General features: G+C 39.6%; 1 protein-coding gene across 1 annotated transcript; it reads left to right on the forward strand.

Moving 5' to 3' along the window:
• Window positions 1-1,570: 1,570 nt before the first annotated feature.
• On the forward strand, window positions 1,571-14,489 carry LOC121306056 (arrestin domain-containing protein 3-like). The gene is made up of 8 exons (XM_041237764.1): window positions 1,571-2,073; window positions 5,408-5,489; window positions 5,835-5,982; window positions 7,048-7,150; window positions 7,582-7,838; window positions 9,224-9,386; window positions 9,711-9,862; window positions 11,995-14,489. The coding sequence occupies exons 1-8, from the start codon at window positions 1,794-1,796 to the stop codon at window positions 12,061-12,063; spliced, it is 1,254 nt and encodes a 417-aa protein (XP_041093698.1). The 5' UTR covers window positions 1,571-1,793; the 3' UTR covers window positions 12,064-14,489.
• The last annotated feature ends 13,267 nt before the right edge of the window (window positions 14,490-27,756 follow it).

Below are 27,756 nucleotides of genomic sequence, written 5' to 3' on the forward strand. Positions count from 1 at the left end.
TTGTAACCCAAATTAAAATACTCTTTGTTTAATTTGGTTTTCTCTAAATATTATATTACTGACCTGGAATCTGTGGGAAGTAGTGGCACCCAGTTATAGGTGTTCAATTTCCAGTGGGCGGCAGGAAATTAAAACAGGGAGCTTGGTGTAATATTCAAAAATAACGATAGGCGGGGCTGATGCCTCAGAGAAGGCAGCAGAGCCCATCCGATTAATTTGTTTTGCAGTTTAGTAATTGCACAGAATGGGCGCAAGATGTCCCTATACACAAAAGAATCCCCGCTCAACATAACAAAAATCAACAGGTGGCAACACTACTACTAGAACAGAAAAACTTGCTGCACAACATTTCGTTTTTGATCTCAGCTGCAATATGCAACAATAATGATCTTGATCTTGCATACACGTACAACTCTTTTATATGAGCCCATTTTGTAACTTTGTAAAAACTATATATACAGATGTTTCCTTGCGTTAGTTTGAGTAAACACTTTAATACAAGTGCCCAGTTACATTTGTGCAACAGTAACACAAAGCTAATTTCAAATTAAACTAAAATACAAATTACACATATCGTTTGTCTTTGTAATGTTATATTTTTCAATTATTATAATAGTAGCGGTTTAAAAGGTAAACTTTGGAAACAACTGACCGATAAGGTTAGCAACAGCGGAGGCACCGCGAAAGAGCCCCCGAGTTTGCAGAAATACACTCTTATGTAAAATTGCGATTACTGCTGCATTTCCATTGAAATCCACGTGGGGGCATTAGGAGAACTGCAGGTTTTCTGACAACTAGCATTAGCACAGCTCTGTCCATTTTAACGTGAGGAAGTGTCTACTGTGGAACTTGGGACTATGCAGCATTCCTAATTTATCTAAAAGAAGAAAAAAGTGCGGTAGTTAAAACATATGCCAAATTAACGAACCGGTTGTAAATTGTGTTATTGTGCACGAGGTTCTGATTACTTTGGCGCAATGTATATGGCTAAACAGAAAAACGAAGGTATTTTTTTTTTTTTTTTTTTTTTGCAGCTCATCAAACTGACAAGCTAGTTTAAATGCTGTGTCACAAAATACACTAGTCCTTACACCTCCGCCGTTCTGTTAACTCCGTTGTCGCTGGTTTGTGTTCATAACGTTACGCATAATAGTGCCTTTATTAATCGATCTAATGTGGTTAAATATTATTGTCAAAAAGGATGTCCTTGCACGGAGGAATGTTAAACTTCATCATGACAGCGCAGTTTAGTGTCAGATCTCTTTAATCCATCAATGAGCGTGTTAATATTTGAGCGATCTAGTCCCGTTAATGCATTAATTGTGCCAGCAATCATGAATAAAGAAAATTACTTTAAATATAAAATGTTTCACACATACACATTTGGAAGAGTGGCTGACAGGATGAAAATGAGCTTCTTTTGTCAGCGCAATGCTGCCCAATGGGCACTCTGCTGTGCCTGTACTGACTCTGAAGGCGGAAGTGGAGGCTGGGTGATATCATGCACATGCTCAGTAGGGTTGTTTTTCACAAAATCTCTCATAAAGTGAGCTGGGAGAGAAGCGCAGTTTGTCTTTGTACAGAGACCGTAGAGCAGGGATAACAGCATCTGTTGCTGTTATTGAAACCTGCACAACTCAATGAGCTGTTTGCCACAGACTCGCTGATCCTGCCTGCAGCTTTTGCACGGCAAAGGCATCGATCAGTGTAAAAAAGAAAGAAAAAAGATCACATTTTATATGAGATCTTTTTTTTTTTTCACATAATTATTTTTGTACATTTTTCTTACAACCATGGTGCTGGGGAAGGTGAAGGGTTTTACAGTAAGCTACGACTGTCTCAATGACAGCAATGTCCCCGTGTTCTCCAGCGGGGATTCCGTCTCAGGAAGGGTGGTCATCGAGGCCACGGGAGACATCAGAGTGAAATCTCTCAAAATCCACGCCAAAGGGTTTGCAAAAGTTCGATGGACTGAATCTAGAAACGCCGGATCCAATACTGCCTACACGCAGAATTTCACCGAAGAAGTGGAATACTTAAATCATAAAGACATCTTAATTGGACATGAAAGAGGTAAGCATATATACTTTTAAAAGTCTGTTTTTATTAGGAGTCTAATATAACGATAGCTATCAACTTAAGAACTTGACATTGATGTCATGTTAATAGATGCACTGGACAGTTTATTGAGGAACTTAGACGCTATAGAAAACTATACCATTTATTTAAAATAATAATATTGTTCATAAAAACAAGACGTTTCAGCATTTCGATCAGCATGTTGTCTATATGAAATACCTCAAAGCATCATCCCAGAACTGCTTGGACTACGAGTGGAACAATAAGAAGTCTGAAGAATGGTGTCTGTAATAGAAAGAAGAGCCCGAGCAAAACAAGTCCATAAATCACACTGCAAATCGATCCCCAGGACATATTATTAGTATTATTACCTTGCCAAAATCCAGTACACAGTACACGTAAAATCTGCTCAGTTCTGGTCAGTATGTTTGTTTTTTTTTTTCACTGGGGTCTGAACTAGCTGTGCTGCACATAATAATAGAGATGTCAAAAGAACGGTGGTTTTACACAATTTGAACACAAACGATCAAGGCCTTTAAAAGACGGCTTTAAGTATAGTTTATACGGTTTATTTTATTGCTATATGTTTTATAAATTTTAATTTTCATAGATGATTTCCTTAAGTTTCCACCCTTTGTCAAAAGCGGTTCAATCCTGTTCAGAAACTGGTTGTATGGAGGGGGGGGGGGGGGGGGAATTGGGTGCTTGCCGTTCTGTTCCACGATTGGTTGGAAGCGTCAAGTGACTATAGTGACTTCATACCTTTGCAGAAAAGACTGACAAATACCTGCGAGTTAAAAGCAATTTGTTCCGTGAAGTTAGATTAACTGTATCATTTTAAATAGTGAGAAGTGTTCGTTATAATGCACAACCCAGGTGCTCTGTACGAAGACGACGACACCAAGTCATAACTGCATATCGAAATAACAAAAGAATACAAATTAGTAATAAATGGCTACAGTGCCTTAAAACTGAGAAATTATCACGAAGGAAACGCTATTTTTATAATGACCGTAAACCTATTCATGTTATTGAAAGTGATGTATTATGTATTCCTTTGTCAATTTTCCATTTCGTATACCATTACATTCTTTCTGTAAGTGTGCGTGTTGTTGTTTTTCAGAGATACAGTTATTTTAAAACATGCTACTGAAGTTTCACAGCACACACTCAGCCACGCGCATGCATTTTGTGAGTTCCATTGTTAGAATCTTAAAGTTAGTCTTAAAGACTGATGACTGGAACAACCCTTCACTCTAGCATGGTTACAGCTGCCTCTCCCTGACCGATTCTCATTGGTCGAAATTTTTGTTAGTTTGTTGCTATGGGTACTAGGGTTGGATGCATATTGTGTAACTCAGTTTGCCGGTGTTTTGCGCATGCAGGGTTGAAAGAGAAAGCGAATGTATGCTAGTTAATTATGGCTTCTATAAATGTACCGAATTGTTACCACTTTCAATAGAATATCGAGTTTCTTTATTGGCCCTTATGCGTGTTATAATTGTGCAGAATCGCGTTATCTCTCAATTGCTTTGCTATGCAACACATTCGAAATGTATGGTTGTTTTTGTTTTGTTTTTTTGTTTGTTTTTATGTAATGATATAGATGTAGATAGATAGATGTAGATTGTACAGCACTAACAGTGCTTCCTATTTAAATCAAATTACTAAAGTTTTGAAATTTGCTGTTTCTTTTGACTTTTCGTATCCGTAAATGTAAAATATGTATCAACTTTTCGTATCCGTAAATGTAGGCAAATATGTATACATTTTATAATATATTCTATATATATATATATATATATTATATATATAGATATATATTGCTCTTATTCTTATTATGTGTTGTCTGTTAAATGAAATGTATGCTATTCCGCTTTAGTTTTATGTTTTGTTTGTCGATGCGTGTTGTAAATCACTATAATAATTGCATGCGAAATGTTAGTGGACAAATTGGTTGTATGTAAAAACAAATAATTAAACACAAATAAAAGTGTTCTCGTTTCTAACTTATTTGGTGGCGTATTTATTTCTAATGCAATACATTGTTGTCTCTGGTTATGGTATATTTCTAACTGATATCGTAATCACACAGGTCTGGTTTTGACTCCACGCTGCTCAAGCAGTGTGCGGGTGACGTCACTGAGCGCGGCGGTGAGGCTGCGCGGTGTGAATGCTGCATACTGTAATGTATATGAGGAGCTGCTCGCGCCGGTTCAGGCCGGTCCTCTCCTGCTCTGATTGACAGCTGCGCGCTTGTTTACCGCACAGCGCTGCTGCTGAGGCTGCTATAGACTGCTGAGCTGGCAGAAAAGCAGCTTGAGCGTTATGGAACAGGACTGGGGGAAACATAGAGTATCATATCCAGGACAAGGGCTAGTTATAAAGGGAATTGAAATCAATAAGTGTTCAGGCAATGGGCTACGATTAGGAATGTTCTTTTACACAGTAACACAATTGTGTCAGCACATCAATACACAAACAAAGAATGTAACCCTTAACCCACATTTATACCATGTTATTATTATATTCTAACCACTCCTTTAAAGAATCTTTACCCTTTTGAGGTGGGGGCTTTCATGTTATTTAAAATGCAGATGTATTTAACAGATGTGTTACCAACTAGTATCGCTACCATTGCAATTATCTTGTTTTTTGTAATGAGTATTCATTTATATATAATGTGTGTGTGTATGTCTGGCTGTCAGTATCCAGTGAATTAAACAACAGAGTGCACAAAGTCTACACAGAAAACATGACGACATTGAAATGAAATAAGGAAGGTCGAATTGTTTACCACAAATTTAAAACCCCTCAAGTCCGCAGCTGACTAGGGAGGAGCTTCTTAACTTTAGTGTCCTAATTGGATGGTTTAAAAAATAAAAAGATGTTTTTCCATCCCCTGCAGCTAAGAAACAGTCTACCTCTGGGGCCTTCCTTTTCTGTAGCTGCTCTGCAGATGCTGTGCATTGTGTTACCTCAGGAGGTACTTGCCTGAGTGCTTTGTTTCTGGGTAGAATATGTGTTTTAAAAATAGCACATTTATTGTTTTAAACGATATTGTGAAATGGTATTGGTTACATAAAACTGCAAGCAGGTCTGGTTCAAAACAAACTTACCACTAATATTCTAACACTTTGTGCAATTTTGTGGTAATAACAGTTCAGGTGTGCCTATATTGCAGTAATGTTCAGTTGATGTTTGTTTTCAGGTTTACAGAAAAAAAAATTTTCCCCTTAACTTTTTGTACCGCATTTTGTCCACTGCGTAAAATGTTACACCACGTAACATGTACACGTTTTTGGAAAATGTTTGTTTTTTGTTTCAGATGATGATAACTCCGAAGAAAGTCTCACCACTATTCATTCAGGAAGACACGAGTATGCATTTAGTTTTGAGCTTCCACAAACGTGAGTATCTGTCATCTCCCGGTGACACAGTTTAGTGACACTGTTTGCTCTGACATGCTGTTGCAACCCATTCTTTAAACTTCAGTAAGAGCCCCGACACTGGTAACCCTGGTTTGTACAATCCAGAATGCCATTGGTTTTCCATTCATGAAATTGAGATTCAGATATTTAATAACGTTGGGTATTTGAATGGTAATGCACAGGAACATGGGTGCCAACTATCCCACTTTTGGTGTAATGGTCCCTCCTTTCATTTTGTATAGCATTGTAATGGAGTGAGTCCGAGGTTTGCGTTTCTGCAGGATGTGTGATCTTATTTTAATGAGAGTTTTGTTTTCCACACAGGCCACTGGCTACCTCCTTTGAAGGCAAAAATGGCAGTGTGCGCTACTGGGTGAAAGCTGAACTTCACAGGCCCTGGCTTCTGCCAGTGAAAGTGAAGAAGGAATTTACAGTCTTTGAGCACATTGACATCAACACTCCTTCGTTGCTGGTACGTGCTATTTTTCGTTTGATGTACAGTCTCCTAAAGAATGTAAAATAGTGATGATGCATTATAGAAAAGGCTGAAACACGTGTCCTCTGAAACGTGCCAATCCATCACTTTTCGCACTGCGGATCTACAGTGAAGCCACCAGACCTATAGTGCCAGAGGACTACACAGATCTGAATGGCTCCCCTGTCAGCCACAGGGGTCGCTGGTGCAAGGTGAACCGTGGATTGCCCTGCCGACCTAAGCCTTCCCTACCCGGGCGGCGCTCGGCCAATTGTGCGCCACCGCCCCCTAGGAACCTGCAGTCACGGTTGGCAATGACATAGCCTGGTTTCAGACCTGCTGTCTCCAGGCTATAGGGCGCATCCTGCACTCCACGCAGAGCGCCTTTACTGGATGCGCCACTTCTGAGCCCCACACTTTTTAATGAGTTTTCTATCCAATAAATCTGTCTTGTTGAATGTCAGGGGTATGTGCTTGATCTTCTAGAAAATAAGGATTTCGGGCTGTTCCGCAACTACTTGTTTGAATTAATACCTGTTGTGTTACCAGATTTATTTCTTTGTTGTTCTTCACTGCAAATTAGTGAAGGCAGTGACAGGCACAATACTCGGTCCTGCCTTTTCAAATCCCTGAAACCATCTGAAGTATGCAGAAACACTTGGAACTGTGTTACCCATTCAAGGGCTATGTCCTTGGCCAGCTCTTTAATCTGTAAATCGCTGATTTCTTGTGGATTACAAGTACATTTTGGAAGCTTATTTTGGTGGTGGGGGAATTTTAGATTTCTGGTGAATGGAACTTTTGGATTACGTCTGGCTCCTCAGGATAAGCCACTTGATAGAATATTTACTAATCTGTAAAACAGTTTTAATGTAGGAACTTGGTAGACCCAACAGGGAGTTTTTTTACTGGGGTCTGGAACATTGAATTTTTTTTTATTTTTTATTTTTTTAAATGTGCCTTTTGTGTTTTTACACTCAAAGAAGCCATGCCAGGCTTAACTGGACAGCATTCTGAAGAGTATATGAATTGATGTGTGTTTCCTATCTGTTTTGTATGCAGTCACCCCAGGCAGGCACAAAAGAGAAGACTCTTTGTTGCTGGTTCTGCACCTCAGGTCCCATCTCCTTAAGTGCCAAAATTGAAAGAAAGGGCTACACCCTCGGTAAGGACCTGAATATTGCATTGCAAGTGCTCTTGTGTCAAGTCTTTTACAGTGATAGAATCATAACATGAGACACGCTGGAATGAAGTTCCATGTTCTGTAGAACATGTGAAGAATTTTTACTGAGGGTTGGAAATAAGTCCTATTGGACAGCTCTTGGAGGTATTCCAGATTTCACTGAGAGCTTAATACCCAGGCAACCTGGATAAAACTGCTATGCAATGAGTGTCTTATTTCCATCCCTTCACTCCATTTATGATGAGGGAATCAATAGCAAATTATTTTGTATTTAATAGTGTTATGAGCAAATTGAAAGTGGTCTTTACTATAATTGACAGGAGAAAAAATGAAGTGTTCCATATAGCATTTTGAAAAACATTTAATCTGCTTTAAATGTGTAAGTGACAATTGATTTGTGCTTTCCTTTGCAGGGGAATCCATTCAGATCTTTGCTGAAATTGAGAATTGCTCCTCCCGCGTGGTAGTGCCAAAGGCAGCCATTTACCAAACACAGACTTTCTATGCCAAAGGGAAAATGAAGGAAGTCAAACAACTCATAGCCAATCTGCGTGGGGAGTCCCTGTCCTCTGGCAAAACGGAGACGTGGAGTGGCAAAATGCTGAAAATCCCTCCAGTGTCTCCCTCCATTCTGGACTGCAGCATAATTAGAGTGGAATATTCACTAATGGTGTGTATATCTCATGTTGCCACTGGCCGTACCAAGTCAGGAAATCGTCGTGGAGGCTTGACTACTATGGCCAAAAGTATTGCATCACCTAGAATTTTAGGATTGAAACTTTTTTTTTTTTTTTTTTAACACCATGTAATCCAAAGAAACTATAGACTGATATCGTAAAAGTCTCCCCCAAGCCACAGTAGTACAGTATTTAATGTTTGATTTTGAAATGTCGCATTTTTCAGTTTCTCAGTTTTTTCATGAATTATATGGAAAACTACAAAGTGGTGTGCAATCAGATATGTTAACGAAACATTATTCAGCACTGGAGAAAGGGTCAGGTGGTACCAGCTGGGCCACAGTATTTCCATCTTATTTCCATCCAGGTTTCATTTGACTTTATGAAGCAAAACTTGTTAATTATTTAGGGTGATGCAAAACTTTCGGCCATAATATTAACAATATATTAAACCTCACAGATCCAATCTTTAAAACTTAGGCAGTAAAAAGTAATAATTAAATATCTTTATACAAACACAGATATGAAGGTAAGAATAAGAATTGAATCCCTACAGTAATAAGGGAGGACTTTCTAATTGCATCCCTCTTTAGCAAGGAGAATTGCAGTGTAACTTACAGCCAGGTAATTAAGGGTGTCCAGTTTTAAACGGGTACACATTTCATTATGGTACTGCTGCTAAACATTTAGGCAGTTACTACACATTTAAAAAAAAACAAACAGATAACAGCCACTAAATGAATTCAGTATGTTATTTAGTCGCTTGGTTGCTTCTGTTTTGCATGGCTTACTAAAATGGGGAGATCTGCTTCAGCAATTAGAAAGCCCGGATGTTGGGTTTACTTTTCCACCGTTGTGAGTTGGTTGCTACATTATACTTTAAGTTTAGCACAGTCTTTAAGTATCTGAAGTGTAAACGGTAGAGTTGGCTGTATGGTAAGGTATTGGTAAATGTGAATGCCCTGCTGTAATTTGCTGTACATCTGTGTGAACACAAACCCAACCTCCTTAAAGTGTTCTTCTCCTGTATTCACTCTGCAAGGAACTGAAATTCCTGAAGAGTCCTCGAGTATTTCTCTTAAAAGATTATGGAACAGAGAAACCTAAATGTAACCCATCTGACAGTCTCATCAGCTGTAGATGTTCTGTGCTAAGATGATTGCTCGTGCTAATGTAGAACAGTTGTGGGTTTATGAAACTTAATAAGCTCTTGCCATGTGCTAATTCACCCTGCACAGACAGGTTCAGTGTGCCGTTTATACTCGATATACTGCTGATTCACTGTTATTCTCTGTGCTTTTTAATCTGACCAATGTATTTTTGCTTGTGGTTATCGCAGGTCTTAGCAGGTCTAAGTCCTGTCCCGTTTCATTCATAGGTATATGTGGATATTCCTGGAGCAATGAACCTGCTCCTAAATTTGCCTCTGGTCATCGGTACGATACCCCTGCACCCTTTCGGCAGTCGCACCTCCAGTGTGAGCAGTCAGTGCAGCATGAACATGAACTGGCTGAGTATGGCACTTCCGGAAAGACCCGAAGGTAAGGAAGGAGACTGCTGCCTGTTCGCGATTTCAGGGTTAAAGTGCTTAGTACTTCATCTGCATTAGGGTTTCTTATACAAATATAGCATTGTTAGTGAAACTCAGTATTAAGTGTTTCAGATCTTTATTGTAATTTCTGTACCATCTCAAGTCTTTCAATCAAAGCTTTTAAAATAAACATGACTCCTAAATAAAATAAAAGAAGATTAGTGTGCAAGATGTGTAAACTGGGACCAAAAAAAAAAAGCTGTGTACTCATGTTGGCAGTTCTGATGAATGGCTGTTTTAATTCTAACCCACATTATTACTGTTATATTTTTAGCACCACCAAGCTATGCAGAAATTGCCACAGAACAGCGACAGAACGGCATGGCACCCCCTGCTGCACGGGATGACTTTGAGCGGGCACTCGAGGGACCACTATTTGCATATATCCAAGAGTTCCGCTTTCAACCACCGCCCCTCTATTCAGAGGTATGAGAACGCTGCACAGGAACTCTGTCTGGGTTTTATTTATTTTGCATATTTAAAAGCCTCCACCACAACAACTCTTTCTATTGGTAACTACCAGGTTAAACATAAAAAAATGATTTTTATTTTTTATAATTGTGTGTTTTATTTTTTTATTTTTTATTTTTTTTTTTTTTGCACAAGTTTTTATTTTTATCTACTAAAAATAGTTTTATTCCAGATACAGATTAATAAAATAACTCAATAGATCAATACATCACGTTTTAACTAAATATGTATTTTTTATTAAATTATCCTTTTTTATGATTTTAACAAAACAGACCTAGCACAGAAATTTAGTTACCATAATTTCTTATTAGCGACAGTAACGGTAATGACCGTGAAGCCCCCCCACTGTTTTTAATTAACTGCCTATTAAGCGTAAATACTGCCCATGCCCTCTATAAAAAGAACAATAAGATAAAATGAATAAGTACCAAAATATTTTATTGCTGTACAATGGAAATCAAATCAGCATGAAGGATCTTAAATTGGCAAACACAAAAGAACGGCTTATTTCAGAACGTTGTGCAATTCTGCATTAACTCAAAAAGCAGGTTACTGAAAGAGCATTCAGATGCTTGACGAGTGTATTCATAAGGAGTTCAGTCTAGCACAAATATTCAAATTAAGAATTAAACGCACGCATACAACAGAACTCTGGTTTCTTTTTTCATGCTTTGTCGTCTGTCACTTAAATTACAATCCGTGAATACTTTGAAAAGAAAGTTCACAGTCAACAGAAACCACAGGGTACATGAGCCAAGAAATCACGCCATTGGATAAGCTGGCATTCTGGCACCCGAGTCCCAACAGCATTGCAGTAATATCTACAGAGCCATCAAAATGATTCTGAACTGCATCTTTCACACTGTCGCTTAGTTTCATGTACCACAACGTAATCTAGTTCCTCTTCCCTCAGCAGTGGCACATTCACAATACATTCTTTCAACATATTTGTATCCACTGATGCTCCACTCTCCAGAGGATTAAACAGTTGTCTAAGGGAAGTAAGGAGAAATTCTTTGCAGTGTTGTTTCATTGTTATGCACATGGTTTAGGCATTTTAAAAACAAAGTCTCTTCTTTCCATCACAATTTAAATTCCAAAACGACTTATTCCAGATGGTACATCTGTGCAAATTCTAGTCACAGCTTCCATTTCCCTTCAGACCGTGTCTATGGTATTGGTTGAGCCTTGACAACTACGATTGCAAGTATTTATGTAAGTATTTTTTTATGTAAACCAGTACAAGGAACGTCCCGCTCCAGGAACCTGCTGCTCTACATAACTCTCTCTATACTGTGATGGGATCAACATCCCCTAAACTGACCTACTTCTGGGCTCCTGGAGTCCCTGCTGTCTCTTCACACAACCTTGGCTGGGCAATGCCTTCACGAACACTCCCTTGGAATGGAAGGGTTTCGTTGTAGTTGTCCTGCAGAGTGGACGCTCTGCTCCTTGTTGCAAACAAAAGCTCTCACTCCGCGTCTGTCAGTGGCACTGCAGTAGCCCCGAGTTGTAGCTCAGCCACTTTTTGAGCTCCACGCCACATCCACAGGCATGCCCCCCGCCATTCCAGACTTCCTGCTCAGCTCAACACATGGCGAGCCCACTGCTCAACTTTTCGCCAAGAAACATGTCTCCTGCTGAGCGTCGCAGCTGCTTTCTCAAAGGCACACAGCACTCCACGAACCAGCGACAGGGATCTCCCAATTTAAAAATGTCATTCTGTTTTGCTTTATATTTTTTCATTTTATATTTGCATTTTGTTTTATGTATTGCATTTTGTTTTATTTCGTATTTACGTAAAACATGGGGCCCTAGTTTTACAAATACAAACCTTTTGAATGACATCGACCACTGTGGCTTGGTTGTCAGAATGGTGAAAAGGGAGCCAGGACACAACAAACTTGGGGCCCAATTCGGGTAGTTAATAATATTTGTTGAATAAATAACTCCATAATTGAGGAGTTATTTAAATAATTTCCAAAGTGCATAATTGTTTGCATATAAATTCAGTTTTTGTAAAGATATGACAATTTCTCCATGTCTTTCACATTTATTTATTTATTTATTTATTTATTTATTGCCAGATTGACCCAAATCCAGATCAAGTAAACGGCATTGAAGAAGGGAGACCAGATTCTTGCCCATCTCGCTGAAGGAAACCCGGACCCACCCAGAGTTTACTTGAGGATTTTTATACTAGCGTCCTGCTCTGTTTCAAACAGAGAAAATGTGACGAAGTCCATTACGAGCAGAGGAAACTGTCGGACACTTTCCTGCCGAGTGGTGGATTGATATTAGACAACCTGTGATAATCATTGAAGCCAATGGCCTAAAGACACAAGAGACTGCTCTGCCTGCCTAGAAAACTTTGCTTTCCATAACCATGGCACATTCATGACTCTCTAGAGAGCAGTTTCTGTAGAAAAACAAAAAACAAAAACAAGTGTTTCCTATATGGCGTTAAGCAGCATTTTACTTCAGAGGAAAGATTTGATTTTGTTTTTATTAATATAATTGTCCTCCTGCCTCATTTGGAAGTTTGCGCATATTGCCTAGTGCTTGTGTTGCGTGGCTCTGTTTCTTTAAAATCCTGAAAAAAAAAAAGAAAAAACGTTTTTTTTTTTCCTCATTTTATGCTGGACTAGAGAATGCAGACTTTGCTCCTTGAATCTCTTAATCTGCACAACTATGAACAATGCAGAGTGCAGCATTAAAAAAAGAAGAAACTGAAATGAAGAATGCAATGACTTTTTTTTTTTTGAGTTCCTATTAAGAAATGTAGCCTGGACTGTACTGTGTTGGACCTGCTCAGTGCTGTCTTCTCGGGCTGATGCTGCATCACCTTTTCAGCTTGGATCCAATTATGGCTTTGTTTTCAAACGTCAAATGCCTTTAGCCCATTTTTGTTTTGCTGTATGTGTGTTCCTCAGCCTCCTGTAGTAGAACAGCAACAGATCACAAACCCGAGTTACAAACACAACAAGCTGAGATTCCACGGAATACTAGTGAGGGGCATTTTGTGAAGAGTCTTCAGATTGAGCGTTTGTTGCCTTTCTACTATAACCACAGAGCAGCGTTGTTACATACCGCCTAAAACACTCACTCTCAGGTGAACGTCTCACTTGCCAAACAGTTGTTTTTTTTCTTTTTCTTTTAATTGCACTGTTGCTAATAATGTGGGATACAAACCAAGATATGAGGCAGTTTTTTAAGACAAATAAGATTCCCTTTTTGTCCTGCCGAGCTTGCAGAATCCACCCATACCAAATGTTTTCCAGTCCTATGAAGCCAAAAAAAAAGATAGAAAGGTACAGGCTATTACAGCAACCAGTTAGGCACAGAGGCCAAAGAGGTCTGGTTTGCTGTATGGCTGTAATGCTGTTGAACCTTCAAGCAAGCTAGAACAGGCCGACATGTTCTAGACTGTTTAACTGCATTATATTAAAGACAGATGAAGCAAATGGAAGTCTGTTAGTGTGTAGGTTTACACATAAAGATTACTTTTATTTTTTTTGTTAAAGGTTGAAGGACTGGGAAAACATTTTGGTAAATCATCAACTGCTGCTCCCCCTACTTGTTCCTCCATGAAGTACCAGTGTTGGCAATCAAAAAAAAGGTTTACAAGTGTAAAAGAGGCATTCTTATAGATTGAGTCAGCCAGCACATTGTAATAATCATCCAGCTTTTCACCATGTAAACCTGTACACACATCAAAAAAGTGATCTTAACTGAGTGGCCTTGACAAAGAACTGACGTGATTTATTGTTATTATTTTCATAAATGATTACTTAATACCAGTTGCAGCCAAGCTAGGAATTCTTATATTGCAGAGCTGAATGTTCACCTTTTATACCCACCTACATTCGGACAAAAAGGGAAAACAATGAGTCCTTTAAAGTGAGAGAATAATTCCCAAGATCCCTGCATTACGTTTTGTTCTCTTAAATACTGGGGTAGTTGACGACCTAGGGCATTTGGTGTTTGTTGTTTTTCAGTCTGACAACCCCTTATTTTTTTATTTTTTTTTTTAGGACTAGGGAACAATTGCTGTGGTTTACAGTATAAAAGTCGAATGAAAATGGAATTGACCAATATTTCAGTCAGTGGCTTGGTTGTTGCTGACACATTTCTGTATTTCTGTTGAAAGATGTAAATGTGGTCTAAATGCTAATTAAAAGAAAAAGAAACCGCAGCTAATTTCTTTTTTTTTTTTAATTTTTTTTTATTTCTCTGACCTGTTTTCATTGGTCAATCCCATAATCCAAAACATGTTGGGCTTGTGTTATAGTCCAGTGTTCAAGCTAGTTTCCTTTTTTTTTTATTAAATTAGGAACAGAAATGTTAAATGAAAGGAAACAAATCCCAAATGGTTTCGAAACCAAGTGCAATATTCCATGTTTATGTATGATAGAATTTATTCTGTAGCTGTTTTGTAGTGTCTCATTATTTGTTGTTTAGTTTGGTGCTGTTCATTGCCTGTAGACTCTGTTACAAGAGGCGAATACCTGTTCTGAATGATTTCTTTTTGTCTACTTCGTCCTTATGAAAAATAAACACTTTTTTTTTTGTGTGTGTTAAATCTTTGAGCTGCTGTTTTATTTCCCTTCAGATCAGTTGTTTGATTTCTTTCAATCCCATCATGTGCTGTGCCCAGGAAATGGTAACAAAGTGTTTTCTGTGATTCTTTTGTCAAGTTACTGGTGGGGGGCTGAATAAATTACCTGCCTCACTGCCATGCCAGATCTATTTCACATACTGTATATGCATTGTACTTCATGTGAACAAACTGTTCCAGTACAGTGGCATTCCCCTAACACTATGCAGACGTCAATGCTTTGGTTTTGTTCATCTTTTCCCCAATGCATTTCCCATAGTTTAGCATGTTCAGTCCTGGTTAATAGGTTTTACCATACCCCACTGGGATTTATAATACTTGTGCTATGCTTTATTATATTTTTGCTAGGCTGTTACTATGAGAAATGTTTTGAAAATGATTCTATTAAAAGAGATGCATACAAAAGGACTACAGTTTTAAGGAAATGAACTGGGCCCACTCAACACATTAAGAATTGGATTCTGCCCACAGTGAGAGGGGGTTGAACTGAATGAATGTCCTGTCATCTATTTAGTGTCTGTTTGGCTTAGTTAACACCCACTACTTGAGATATATATATAGAAAAATAATAATATAACTAGATATATATATATGAATATATATATATATATAATATATATTGGTGATATATTTACATTAATGAACCACTTGTGACATTTACATTATTGATGTAGTTTTGGATTGACTGTTCTTTTTCTATGGGACGTGATGGTAAATGGAATTTCTGTACCAGTTACACAGTGATGTATTTTTTTTTCCGAGGACTCCTGGTAGAGGATGGATTTGAATCTCATCTCATTCACAGTGACTGACACCTTACAGTACAACCTGAAGAAAGGCCTCCTTGTGCTGTTCATATACAAAGCTTTCTTTCTGTGCAGAAACAATGCTATGCTGTCAAGTGATTTATCTTGGTGGTGGTGGTATGATGATGATGATGATGTAATAAAAAAAAAAAACACTAATTTGTAAAAGCCAAAAAGTATTATTACTGCAGGTAGTACCTTTTTATTTTTCAGCCATGTAAAGATAGAATATGTATATGGGTATTTTTTTATTATTATATTTCACCAATCATGTAAGCTGAAGTCAAAAAGCTTTCAAGACTGCAATAGTGCTCTCTCTTTATGATGATGTAATTGGGTGTTCTGAAGGGATCATGCTTTTTGTGTTAGTGGAATGGCATTAGTAAAAGATGGGAGTCACGACAATACCGCCTTTTTACTGATTATGCAGATTAAAGGGCCAATTTACAGTATGACAAGGTAGGGATTTGAGAAGCTTTAATCAGTGTCATTTTATCCATAGAGGATTCATCCAGCTGTGTTGGGTTGCTTACTCCAGTTTTCCCTTGAGCTGAATTGTTGTTCCTAACTTCCTATTGCAGGACAGAAATCACTGGATTTGTTTCACTGTTTCACTTCCACTATCTTTGTGGAGGGTGCGGTTGCCTTATACAGCATTTTTGGTTTGACGTGCTTCTCTGGAGTAGATTATTTTTTCCTGGATTTGTAAATGTGGTGCACTGTAAGACAAGGTCCTTAAAGTCTATTGCACTGGAAGGTAATTTGTATTTATTCAATACATCTTATAAAAGGTCCACAATGAGCTGCAATGTTTGCCGTGTACACTGCTGGACACTTTATTAGGACCTGTCTACTGGGTTGGGTTCGCCAGTTTACCCTGGGTCCCTTGCTTACTACGGCAAGGCTAAACAAATGTCATAGTTTATTTAAGCACTGTAACTGATCATGCCCACTCAATAGTGGTCACTTTTAAGATGATAATGCACCCACCGTACCAGAATTGTGATTGAGGTGAACCTGAATGAGGCTGTCGCAAGTAACGCTGAATCAGCTAGGCTGGTCAGTAAAACATTGAGTCCTTTTGTATGGAGAATCTCAGTAGCTAAGGCTCATGGTTCATCAACTGATTCAGATTTAGTTGTATTGTGTCTGCCAACTGATGATGTGAGGCAGAACAGTAACTGGTTTCCAGAAAATATGAATAAGTGAGTTTTGGCCCCCTACTGTATTCTGGATGAATGGCATCCCTTCTAAAGTGTTTCTATGTAAGCAGAAAGAAATGTATAGTAACAATGTGTACAGATCCAGAACTATTGTACATGGTGCAGAAGTAACCCTGACACATAAATTAAAACATAATCCTCTTGTTAATTGTGCATGTAATATGTGCCAAAGCAAGTCATCAGTGACTGGGCTCAGACTTTGTCCGGCCTGCAGTCATTTGGCTAAACACTGTAGAATCTTGTTTGAATGCAATGATTCTGTAGGAGTTTCTTTCTCTCATTTAAATGTAAACCCAAAAAGATATTAAGAGGATTGAATGCATGAGTTGTGAAAAGGTCACTTAGTGAAATGGGCGCATCTGGGAAAATTAGAATGTGAGGAAGGTGTCCCTGCTAAGAGTGTACAAGTGTCTTGTAGGTACAAAGTCAAGGCCATGGCGACTCACACCTGTGATGCGAGACGATGGATTCGAGAGCCTATTGTCCTGTTCACTGAGCCAACCCGAGTTGAACCTGAGACCGAAGTGGAGTCTTGCTGGGAGCGAGCTGAAACCCCGGACATGGATTGGAGAATTTAAAATGAAATGTATTAATGCAATAATGAGTGTTATAATCTTTTGTAGTGTTTGTATAATCTTTAGTTTGGAAAATTATGTAAGTGTGTAATCAAATGTAACGTTTAATGTTGCTTTAATCAATAATTGTGAAAATCATGCAGTAAGAAACTGGTATAATTTGATACATAGCCAGCTTTTGGGCAGTGGCCAGTTTTTAGGTGGTTTCTTATCAAGATGGGCTTGATTCCCAGAATTGAATGCTAAGTTTCTGCAGCACCATTTTTAGCCTAAGAAAATGTTGTTAAATGTTGAAATAAAGTTTAATATGCTTGTTTTTTACATGTGTGTAAGACCATATGCTTAAGACTGCTTGTTATGATAAGATGTATAAAACTGTTTCTCATCAGGAAAAGTTCACATTTAAACAACTATGGGGTTTCTCTTAGTTCATCTCTTCTTATCCTAAATTGAGAAGTTGGGGAATGGAGAAGATGAATAGAATGAAATACCTGATGTGCTTACTATGATATTGAAATATAAAAAAGAAATTTTAAGAAAAAGAATAGAAGATGGGTTTTAAGAAAGTAAAAACTTTATAACTTGCTGTGAGCCTGTCTTAAAGTCGTGACAGAAAGTGAAGGGATAGTTGGCATGAAGAGCGGAGTTCTCTTATCAAACAGTGTCAAGGTTAGAGTGTCTTCTCACCACAGAAAAATTGGAAAAAACCTTGATTATCGTTGGAAATTGGAAAGCTAAGTGCACAGCTAGCAAACCGGTTTTAGCTGGTTTGTGTGCCACTGAAAAAAATAGGAGGTCGTCCGCAGTTCAGCTGAATTCGTGCTGTTGGAAAGCTTATGGGATAGTATTACACTTGTTCCCTATAATATCTGTTGGGCACACGCCTGTAAAGAGAGAAGGAAAACTAATTTGAAGAATAGAATGGCATGAGGGAATATATACATAGACATTAATACATATAATCAATTATCAACTATAATCATAACTAATAGTGTTGTATATATTTCAAACAACACCCATATATTCAAAACAATATTATTCTCTTTGTCTGCACATATAAAATAAAGAAACAGCAAGGGTCCTGTGGGGACAATAAGGGTCCAGTGAATTTTGTTTCACCTAACTTTTTAGATAGAGGAGGGGTCGAGAGATGAGCTGGTTAGATCATGATCGGATGTGTAGACCAGGTGTCATATCTTGAAAAGTTGCTGACACAAGGCTCTACATTTTTAGGCTGTTGTGTGCCAAAGAGATAAGAATTGGACTTGATAAAGATTCTCCACATATTCATATGGAGACGAATCCTATAAAAACTCACACTTTTCGCAAAGGGGCACCACAATCAAGACCTTTGCTTGACAGGGTGAAGTGGTCCATCACTTGTAGATCTCCACCAGATTATTCTGATTCCTTTGTTCACGCTACTTTTCCTTATAGTGGGAGGTAAGCATATTACTAACATTATTATATCTTACATGTATTGGTTGCATTGCTATAAGGTTTTGAAACTATGTTTTGGTTTTAAGAGACTGTTATATTGAATGAAACTGAAATATAGAAGTGGGTGCTTGTAGACCGCGTGTATTGGAATTTGGTGGTCTGATCAACCTACCTTTCCAATATTAAAAGCATTTTAATAAACCGAAGGAGCATTGCTCTGATTCGTAAAACTTAAAATGAATGAGTCTTGAGTGTCTTTCTTTCTGATTAAATAAAGGTTATATGGACATACTTACAGCTCGTCCAGTGCTCGAACATAAAACCACTAGGAGTTTATAACATCTCTGTCCTCCTAACGTCTCCCCTGAGTTAAGAGTGTGTGCAGAGTGAACAGAAAATAAATAAGACCGAATAAAAAGAGTACGTGAAAATCTGCAAAACGCAGCAGACGTGACATGGCGTTCGTCATCACAATCCTCTGCCTACCTCTCTACACCGATATGTGAAATATGAATCATTGTATATACTTTGTGGAGTCCATGCCAAGGCTGTCATTAGCGAAAATGATAAAGTTGTCAGGTTGTGTATATTTTGCCCTTCACTGCTATGAGAGGCATGGCGCCACACCCCTATGATTATCTACTGATGAGACTTGGTAGGGACAGTCCTGCAGGTATCTGAAGGACACAGGCAGCGGGACCAGCCCTGGTGTAACAGGCTCAGTAGATCATTCCTGTACAAGTCAACACTCAGAGTTCACAACTAACTGTAGCTTTGATACTGCAAATCTGTGAACCAGCAGAGAAAGAAGATAATTAATGTAAACAATGCAGGTCATATCAAATTCAAACTTAAAAGGTCATCAGCAAAATAAAAAAGGTTAACCTCGAAACAATAAGGGACTTGCTAGTAACAGATATGAAACAATAAGCCTTGCTTATCATAACTTTGAGCTACAGAAAAGTGGGAAAATGGCACATACTGTACCTAATAAAACTAGAGCAATACTAAGGGAATTTTAATACCAGTACCATAATGAACAGAATACAAAACATACTGTGTGTATAATGTGCATGACTGAGCAGTCGGGCTACATTCCTTGTATAACAAACTATAATAGCTAACTATATAAAATACTATAACTAGGGAATATTGCACACCTCTTATATAACACACATCTCATATATAGCACCCAGAAATTATCCTAAAATGTGTGTGCACACTACACCCCGAACATTACACTACAGTGCACACTACACCCCGAACATTACACTACAGTGCACACTACACCCCGAGCATTACACTACAGTGCACACTACACCCGGAACATTACACTACAGTGCACACTACACCCCGAGCATTACACTACAGTGCACACTACACCCGGAACATTACACTACAGTGCACACTACACCCCGAACATTACACTACAGTGCACACTACACCCCGAGCATTACACTACAGTGCACACTACACCCCGAACATTACACTACAGTGCACACTACACCCCGAGCATTACACTACAGTGCACACTACACCCCGAACATTACACTACAGTGCACACTACACCCCGAACATTACACTACAGTGCACACTACACCCCGAACATTACACTACAGTGCACACTACACCCCGAACATTACACTACAGTGCACACTACACCCCGAACATTACACTACAGTGCACACTACACCCCGAACATTACACTACAGTGCACACTACACCCGGAACATTACACTACAGTGCACACTACACCCCGAACATTACACTACAGTGCACACTACACCCCGAACATTACACTACAGTGCACACTACACCCCGAACATTACACTACAGTGCACACTACACCCGGAACATTACACTACAGTGCACACTACACCCCGAACATTACACTACAGTGCACACTACACCCCGAACATTACACTACAGTGCACACTACACCCCGAACATTACACTACAGTGCACACTACACCCCGAACATTACACTACAGTGCACACTACACCCCGAACATTACACTACAGTGCACACTACACCCCGAACATTACACTACAGTGCACACTACACCCCGAGCATTACACTACAGTGCACACTACACCCCGAACATTACACTACAGTGCACACTACACCCCGAACATTACACTACAGTGCACACTACACCCCGAACATTACACTACAGTGCACACTACACCCCGAACATTACACTACAGTGCACACTACACCCCGAACATTACACTACAGTGCACACTACACCCCGAACATTACACTACAGTGCACACTACACCCCGAACATTACACTACAGTGCACACTACACCCCGAACATTACACTACAGTGCACACTACACCCCGAACATTACACTACAGTGCACACTACACCCCGAACATTACACTACAGTGCACACTACACCCCGAACATTACACTACAGTGCACACTACACCCCGAACATTACACTACAGTGCACACTACACCCCGAACATTACACTACAGTGCACACTACACCCCGAACATTACACTACAGTGCACACTACACCCCGAACATTACACTACAGTGCACACTACACCCCGAGCATTACACTACAGTGCACACTACACCCCGAACATTACACTACAGTGCACACTACACCCGGAACATTACACTACAGTGCACACTACAGAACATTACACTACAGTGCACACTACACCCCGAACATTACACTACAGTGCACACTACACCCGGAACATTACACTACAGTGCACACTACACCCCGAACATTACACTACAGTGCACACTACACCCCGAGCATTACACTACAGTGCACACTACACCCCGAACATTACACTACAGTGCACACTACACCCGGAACATTACACTACAGTGCACACTGAACATTACACTACAGTGCACACTACACCCGGAACATTACACTACAGTCCACACTACACCCCGAACATTACACTACAGTCCACACTACACCCCGAACATTACACTACAGTGCACACTACACCCCGAACATTACACTACAGTGCACACTACACACATTACACTACAGTGCACACTACACCCCGAGCATTACACTACAGTGCACACTACACCCCACATTACACTACAGTGCACACTACACCCCGAGCATTACACTACAGTGCACACTACACCCCGAACATTACACTACAGTGCACACTACACCCCGAACATTACACTACAGTGCACACTACACCCCGAACACTACACTACAGTGCACACTACACCCCGAACATTACACTACAGTGCACACTACACCCCGAGCATTACACTACAGTGCACACTACACCCGGAACATTACACTACAGTGCACACTACACCCGGAACATTACACTACAGTGCACACTACACCCCGAACATTACACTACAGTGCACACTACACCCCGAACATTACACTACAGTGCACACTACACCCCGAACATTACACTACAGTGCACACTACACCCCGAACATTACACTACAGTGCACACTGAACATTACACTACAGTGCACACTACACCCCGAGCATTACACTACAGTGCACACTACACACATTACCTACGCACACTACACCCGGAACATTACACTACAGTGCACACTACACCCCGAACATTACACTACAGTGCACACTACACCCCGAACATTACACTACAGTGCACACTACACCCCGAACATTACACTACAGCACACTACACCCCGAACATTACACTACAGTGCACACTACACCCCGAACATTACACTACAGTGCACACTACACCCCGAACATTACACTACAGTGCACACTACACCCGGAGCATTACACTACAGTGCACACTACACCCCGAGCATTACACTACAGTGCACACTACACCCCGAACATTACACTACAGTGCACACTACACACATTACACCGCACACTACACCCCACATTACACTACAGTGCACACTACACACATTACACTACAGTGCACACTACACCCCACATTACACTACAGTGCACACTACACGAGCATTACACTACAGTGCACACTACACCCCGAGCATTACACTACAGTGCACACTACACACATTACACTACAGTGCACACTACACATTACACTACAGTGCACACTACACCCCGAACATTACACTACAGTGCACACTACACCCCACATTACACTACAGTGCACACTACACCCCGAACATTACACTACAGTGCACACTACACCCCGAACATTACACTACAGTGCACACTACACCCCGAGCATTACACTACAGTGCACACTACACCCCGAACATTACACTACAGTGCACACTACACCCCGAACATTACACTACAGTGCACACTACACCCCGAGCATTACACTACAGTGCACACTACACCCCGAGCATTACACTACAGTGCACACTACACCCCGAACATTACACTACAGTGCACACTACACCCCGAACATTACACTACAGTGCACACTACACCCCGAACATTACACTACAGTGCACACTACACCCCGAACATTACACTACAGTGCACACTACACCCCGAACATTACACTACAGTGCACACTACACCCCGAACATTACACTACAGTGCACACTACACCCCGAACATTACACTACAGTGCACACTACACCCCGAACATTACACTACAGTGCACACTACACCCCGAACATTACACTACAGTGCACACTACACCCCGAACATTACACTACAGTGCACACTACACCCCGAACATTACACTACAGTGCACACTACACCCCGAACATTACACTACAGTGCACACTACACCCCGAACATTACACTACAGTGCACACTACACCCCGAACATTACACTACAGTGCACACTACACCCCGAACATTACACTACAGTGCACACTACACCCCGAACATTACACTACAGTGCACACTACACCCCGAACATTACACTACAGTGCACACTACACCCCGAACATTACACTACAGTGCACACTACACCCCGAACATTACACTACAGTGCACACTACACCCCGAACATTACACTACAGTGCACACTACACCCGGAACATTACACTACAGTGCACACTACACCCCGAACATTACACTACAGTGCACACTACACCCCGAACATTACACTACAGTGCACACTACACCCCGAACATTACATTACAGTGCACACTACACCCTGAACTTTACATTAAACACAACCCACAAGTTGTAGGAGCAACAGAATTTGAAAGCTCATGTAACAAAGTGCAGATCTGTAGGTGTCTCTATAATGTATGAGGCTCTGTGGATCTAGGAGTTTGATAGAACAATAAGTAAAGAGGTCACAATCTAAAATGAATCTGCTAATTAAATTACAGTATAAAGAATGAAAGGGGCAGGAGAGAAGTTGCTTGTGTGACTTAAACACAACCACCATAGTCTATCATAGGTAATAACAGTGCTTATCTTAACCGATTAATATTGGAAACAGTTCTCTATAGCATTAATCACTCTAGCATTAAGTGATTAGAAGATAAACTTGTATAGAGTATTGTGGGGAAGACTGTTATATCCCCACACGTTGAGAATGTGGGTTAATGTAGGAAGCTCACATTGTCTGTGAGGTGAAGGGGCATGCTGCACACGGCGAGTCAGAAACACAAGCACTGGGTTTGTGCTGAAAACCTACAATCTGAAGCTCCATTTATAGCCAGGTACAGTACTGTATACAGTATACACTTTCCCATTAAATTGAAGCATGATTTAGAACACCATATCCTAATCCACACTACCTGAATAATGAAGAGGACAGATCGCAAACCTTCGTACACTAGAGCGGCCATTTTGAAAAGAGCTTTGAAACAGACTATAAAGTGTAAAAAGTTATTAGGATGTTGACATTGAAAAGAGAAATTAAATGTACATTATTTAAACAGTTGTAGCAACGCGTTGGGATGTATAACTATATTTTTTGAGCCCGCTACTTACTTGAGTGTACAAGGAAATAGCTGTCTCATGAGATAATACTGGAATTCAAAGTGGGGTTAACCTAATGAGGGAGAATTCCTAAAGTTATGAGTACTAAAATTGACACTGAAATGCAAGAAGTGTTTTTTTTTTGTTTGTTTTTTTTAACCCATCAGATTCTGTTCTGAACCTTCCAATGTATGGGGAAAGACGTTTACTGGTATATGCCAGAAAAATTATTCCAATAATTTCACAATCTTTAGAATTTTTCAACCTAATAAAATAAACTTTGCAAGCAAGGTTAGCAAAGTAACATTTTTGAAGTTAATCTTCATTGCAAAGCTAAATATGACTTGCTGCGGAACCCCAGATCTTTCAGAATTGTTTTCAGTTCTCTTGTGTTTCCATTAAGAAAATTATTCACAGATTTCACAGAGATCTACTCTGCTGGCCTGTTTGTAATAGAAGGGAGAAAAGGGGTCCAGTAATGTGTCGTTACAATGCAATAACTAGGTGACCACACTTGACATGACAGTGTAGCAGTAATGTCAATTAAATATTGGAGAACAATAACTCAAAATGATTGTAAGCATCATAAAAACTTAAGGAAAATGTGAAAACGGCTTAGACGCAGTGTATGTTTTCATAATGAATGAATTATTACAAAGCTCATGCACCATCAGTAAATAAATACATTTTAAAAAACCTCCTTTTCTCCCCTTGTTACCCAATTATAAATGAAAGACAGACTAAGGGCAGAAGGCAGAGACACCTTCCACAGAGAGGGGTGAGGTATGGAATCAATTACCCAGCCAAGATAATGCTGAATCACTGGGATCCATGCAGACTTGACAAAGTTTTAAGATCAACCGGGCGATCATTAATGAGCCGAATGCCTGCTCTAGATTATACATTTTCTTATGTACTTTTTGTTTTGGTTCCCTGAGCTACACTTGTACTTGCGGATCATTATATACCCTCCTCCTGCTGCAGGTGGCATGTGGAGCAGGCCTGCTTGGTTTGCATAGCGACAGGACTTCCGATCAAAGTGAAGGGTATGTCTCATGGGTTTGTTTGAAAGAAGAAAATCGTTATTTCATTTTTGTTGTTGTTTTCAGTATACTTTACAAACCGTTTATCTGTTTCTAATACAGTATTATGTGCCACTAACCTTGTTCTAGATTTTCTCAGAGGTTGAGTTCCTTATTTGGCACAGAGTGACTCATGCCTACAAAGTCAATTTTCTGTATTTCTCCTGAGTCATGGCAAACACTGACCCAGCAGCTTATCCCTGCATGCAGCATAGCAGGTGCTGGTTTAATGAGAATATCCCTGACCTCACGCCACCCTGCAGGATCCTGCTAGAACAGACTCCAGTGGGTGTGGGGTAGGTCTGAGACATTGAGTTAAACAGATATCAATCAGGGATTTCTGTGGTTTGGTAAATACATTAACAATCTCTAAGTCTGGAAATCTTATCCGTTAATTTGAACAGTGGCATTTACATTTAATTAAAGAGTAAATAGCTTCAGTTATATTGTATTTATTAATTTAATAATTCAGGTTTTACTATCAAACCCTCGTAAACAGAACAAACACAATCCTCATTAGTGACTGTGGCAGGCTGGCGAGTGGATAGAGGCCCAGAGACAGTCTGAAGTTCAAAAAAATAACTTATTATAAATAACACAAAATAAAAGTGCACAAGGGCAAAATAAAGGGATTTAAACAGAAAAAAAAACAGTACAAAAAACAAACTTACAAAAATAAAGGTTTCCAGGCTGGGCAATGCCTTCACTGAATGTAGAATTCAACAAACCCAAACCCAAACCCAAACCCAAACCCAAACCCAAACCCAAACCTGCTTCCTCAGCTCTCTCCTCCCAAATGGCCTCCTTTTATGTCAGGTGGCTGGGCGCTGATTGACCGTTAATTAACCTAATCAACTAATCAACCCCAGCCACCTGAACATAATAAACCCAGGCAGGTATTATGTTTATATAACAAATACAATGTATGGAAAATACCGGTACAACCCTGTTCAAACCTAAATTAAACAGCTACATGTTTGTTGCTATGCTACCAGGGTGTTTTATAATAAATACAGGAAAAAAGGAGGACCGTAAACTTCAGGACAATGTGAAAATGAGAAACTTCTCAGAACAAGAAATGTGTATACCCTGGCTTAATATTCAAATGCACAATGTTAGACATGTTATATTTCTGAAAATGTTTAGCCAGTAAGGAAGAATCTTTATGTCTTTGTGTCCAAATGAAAGCTCCTGTAATTTAATGGGAATTACTATGGGAACAGAAATCCAGATTCTGTAATGTTATCCCCCTATGCCCCACCCCACCCCACATTAACCTAAGTCTCAGAGTATATATATATATATATATATATATATATATATATATATATATATATATATATATATATATATATATATATATATATATATGTAAAAAAAAAAAATTAAAATAGTTGATTTATGACCCGGGGTAAAGCAAAAGCTTGCAATGGTAAAATTATTCCACTTCCGGCCATGGACGGGAGTTCCTTGGGGCAGCGCTCAATTGGCCAAGCAGGGAGGACTTAGGTCAGCCAGGGTGTCCTCAGCTCACTGCGCACTAGCGAACTCTATAGACTGGCCGGGGGCCTACAGGCCTGCCTTCAAGCGGCCCAGAGCTGCGTGGTCCTCCGACGCTGCAGTTCTGAAGTAGCTGCATGGCAGGCTGCAGAGTGAAAAGACGTGGACGGCTGACGGAACACGTTTCGGAGGACACGTGCGTTCGTCTTCATCTCTCACGAGTCAGCATGGGGTTGCAGAGGTAAGCCAGGCTTACAAATTGGGCATTTCAAATTGGAGAGAAAATGGAGTAAAATACAATTGGAGATTCCAAAAATTAATAATAATAATAATAATAAAACTTAACCTTTTCTGTTTCGGTTCTGCAACCTAAAAAAAGCATTCCCAATTCTTTGTTTCCAAGAAGTGCATTTGTGACACATACAAATTAATTTCATTGGAAACTTTAAAGCTGTATAAAAATAAAACAGTTAAACAACTCTTCCTTATAAAGGATATGATACTGAAAATAGGAACTTTTATATAGTGGAGAGCAAACAGACCAATCACAGGGTTGAAAGAAATGAACAACAGAGAACTGAATCTACCTAGCCCAGAACACAGAAGAGAAATAAGAGACAGCTTAATTGATGTCTTTAAAATCTTACAAAGAATGGACAAAATAAACCCTCGAGAATACTTTAAGCATAACACAAAACCCAGAAACACGACCAAGGTTATTATGTTCCGTTA

The sequence above is a fragment of the Polyodon spathula genome, chromosome 2, assembly GCF_017654505.1.
Source record: "Polyodon spathula isolate WHYD16114869_AA chromosome 2, ASM1765450v1, whole genome shotgun sequence".
NCBI lineage: Eukaryota > Metazoa > Chordata > Actinopteri > Acipenseriformes > Polyodontidae > Polyodon > Polyodon spathula.

Bases quoted from the DNA above. Each gene is read 5' to 3' on its own strand.
- LOC121306056 (XM_041237764.1), top strand. From the start codon at position 1,794: ATGGTGCTGGGGAAGGTGAAGGGTTTTACAGTAAGCTACGACTGTCTC. The intron at 5,490-5,834 runs GTGAGTATCTGT...TTTTCCACACAG, and splicing joins AGTTTTGAGCTTCCACAAAC to GCCACTGGCTACCTCCTTTG. The intron at 5,983-7,047 runs GTACGTGCTATT...TTTTGTATGCAG, and splicing joins TCAACACTCCTTCGTTGCTG to TCACCCCAGGCAGGCACAAA.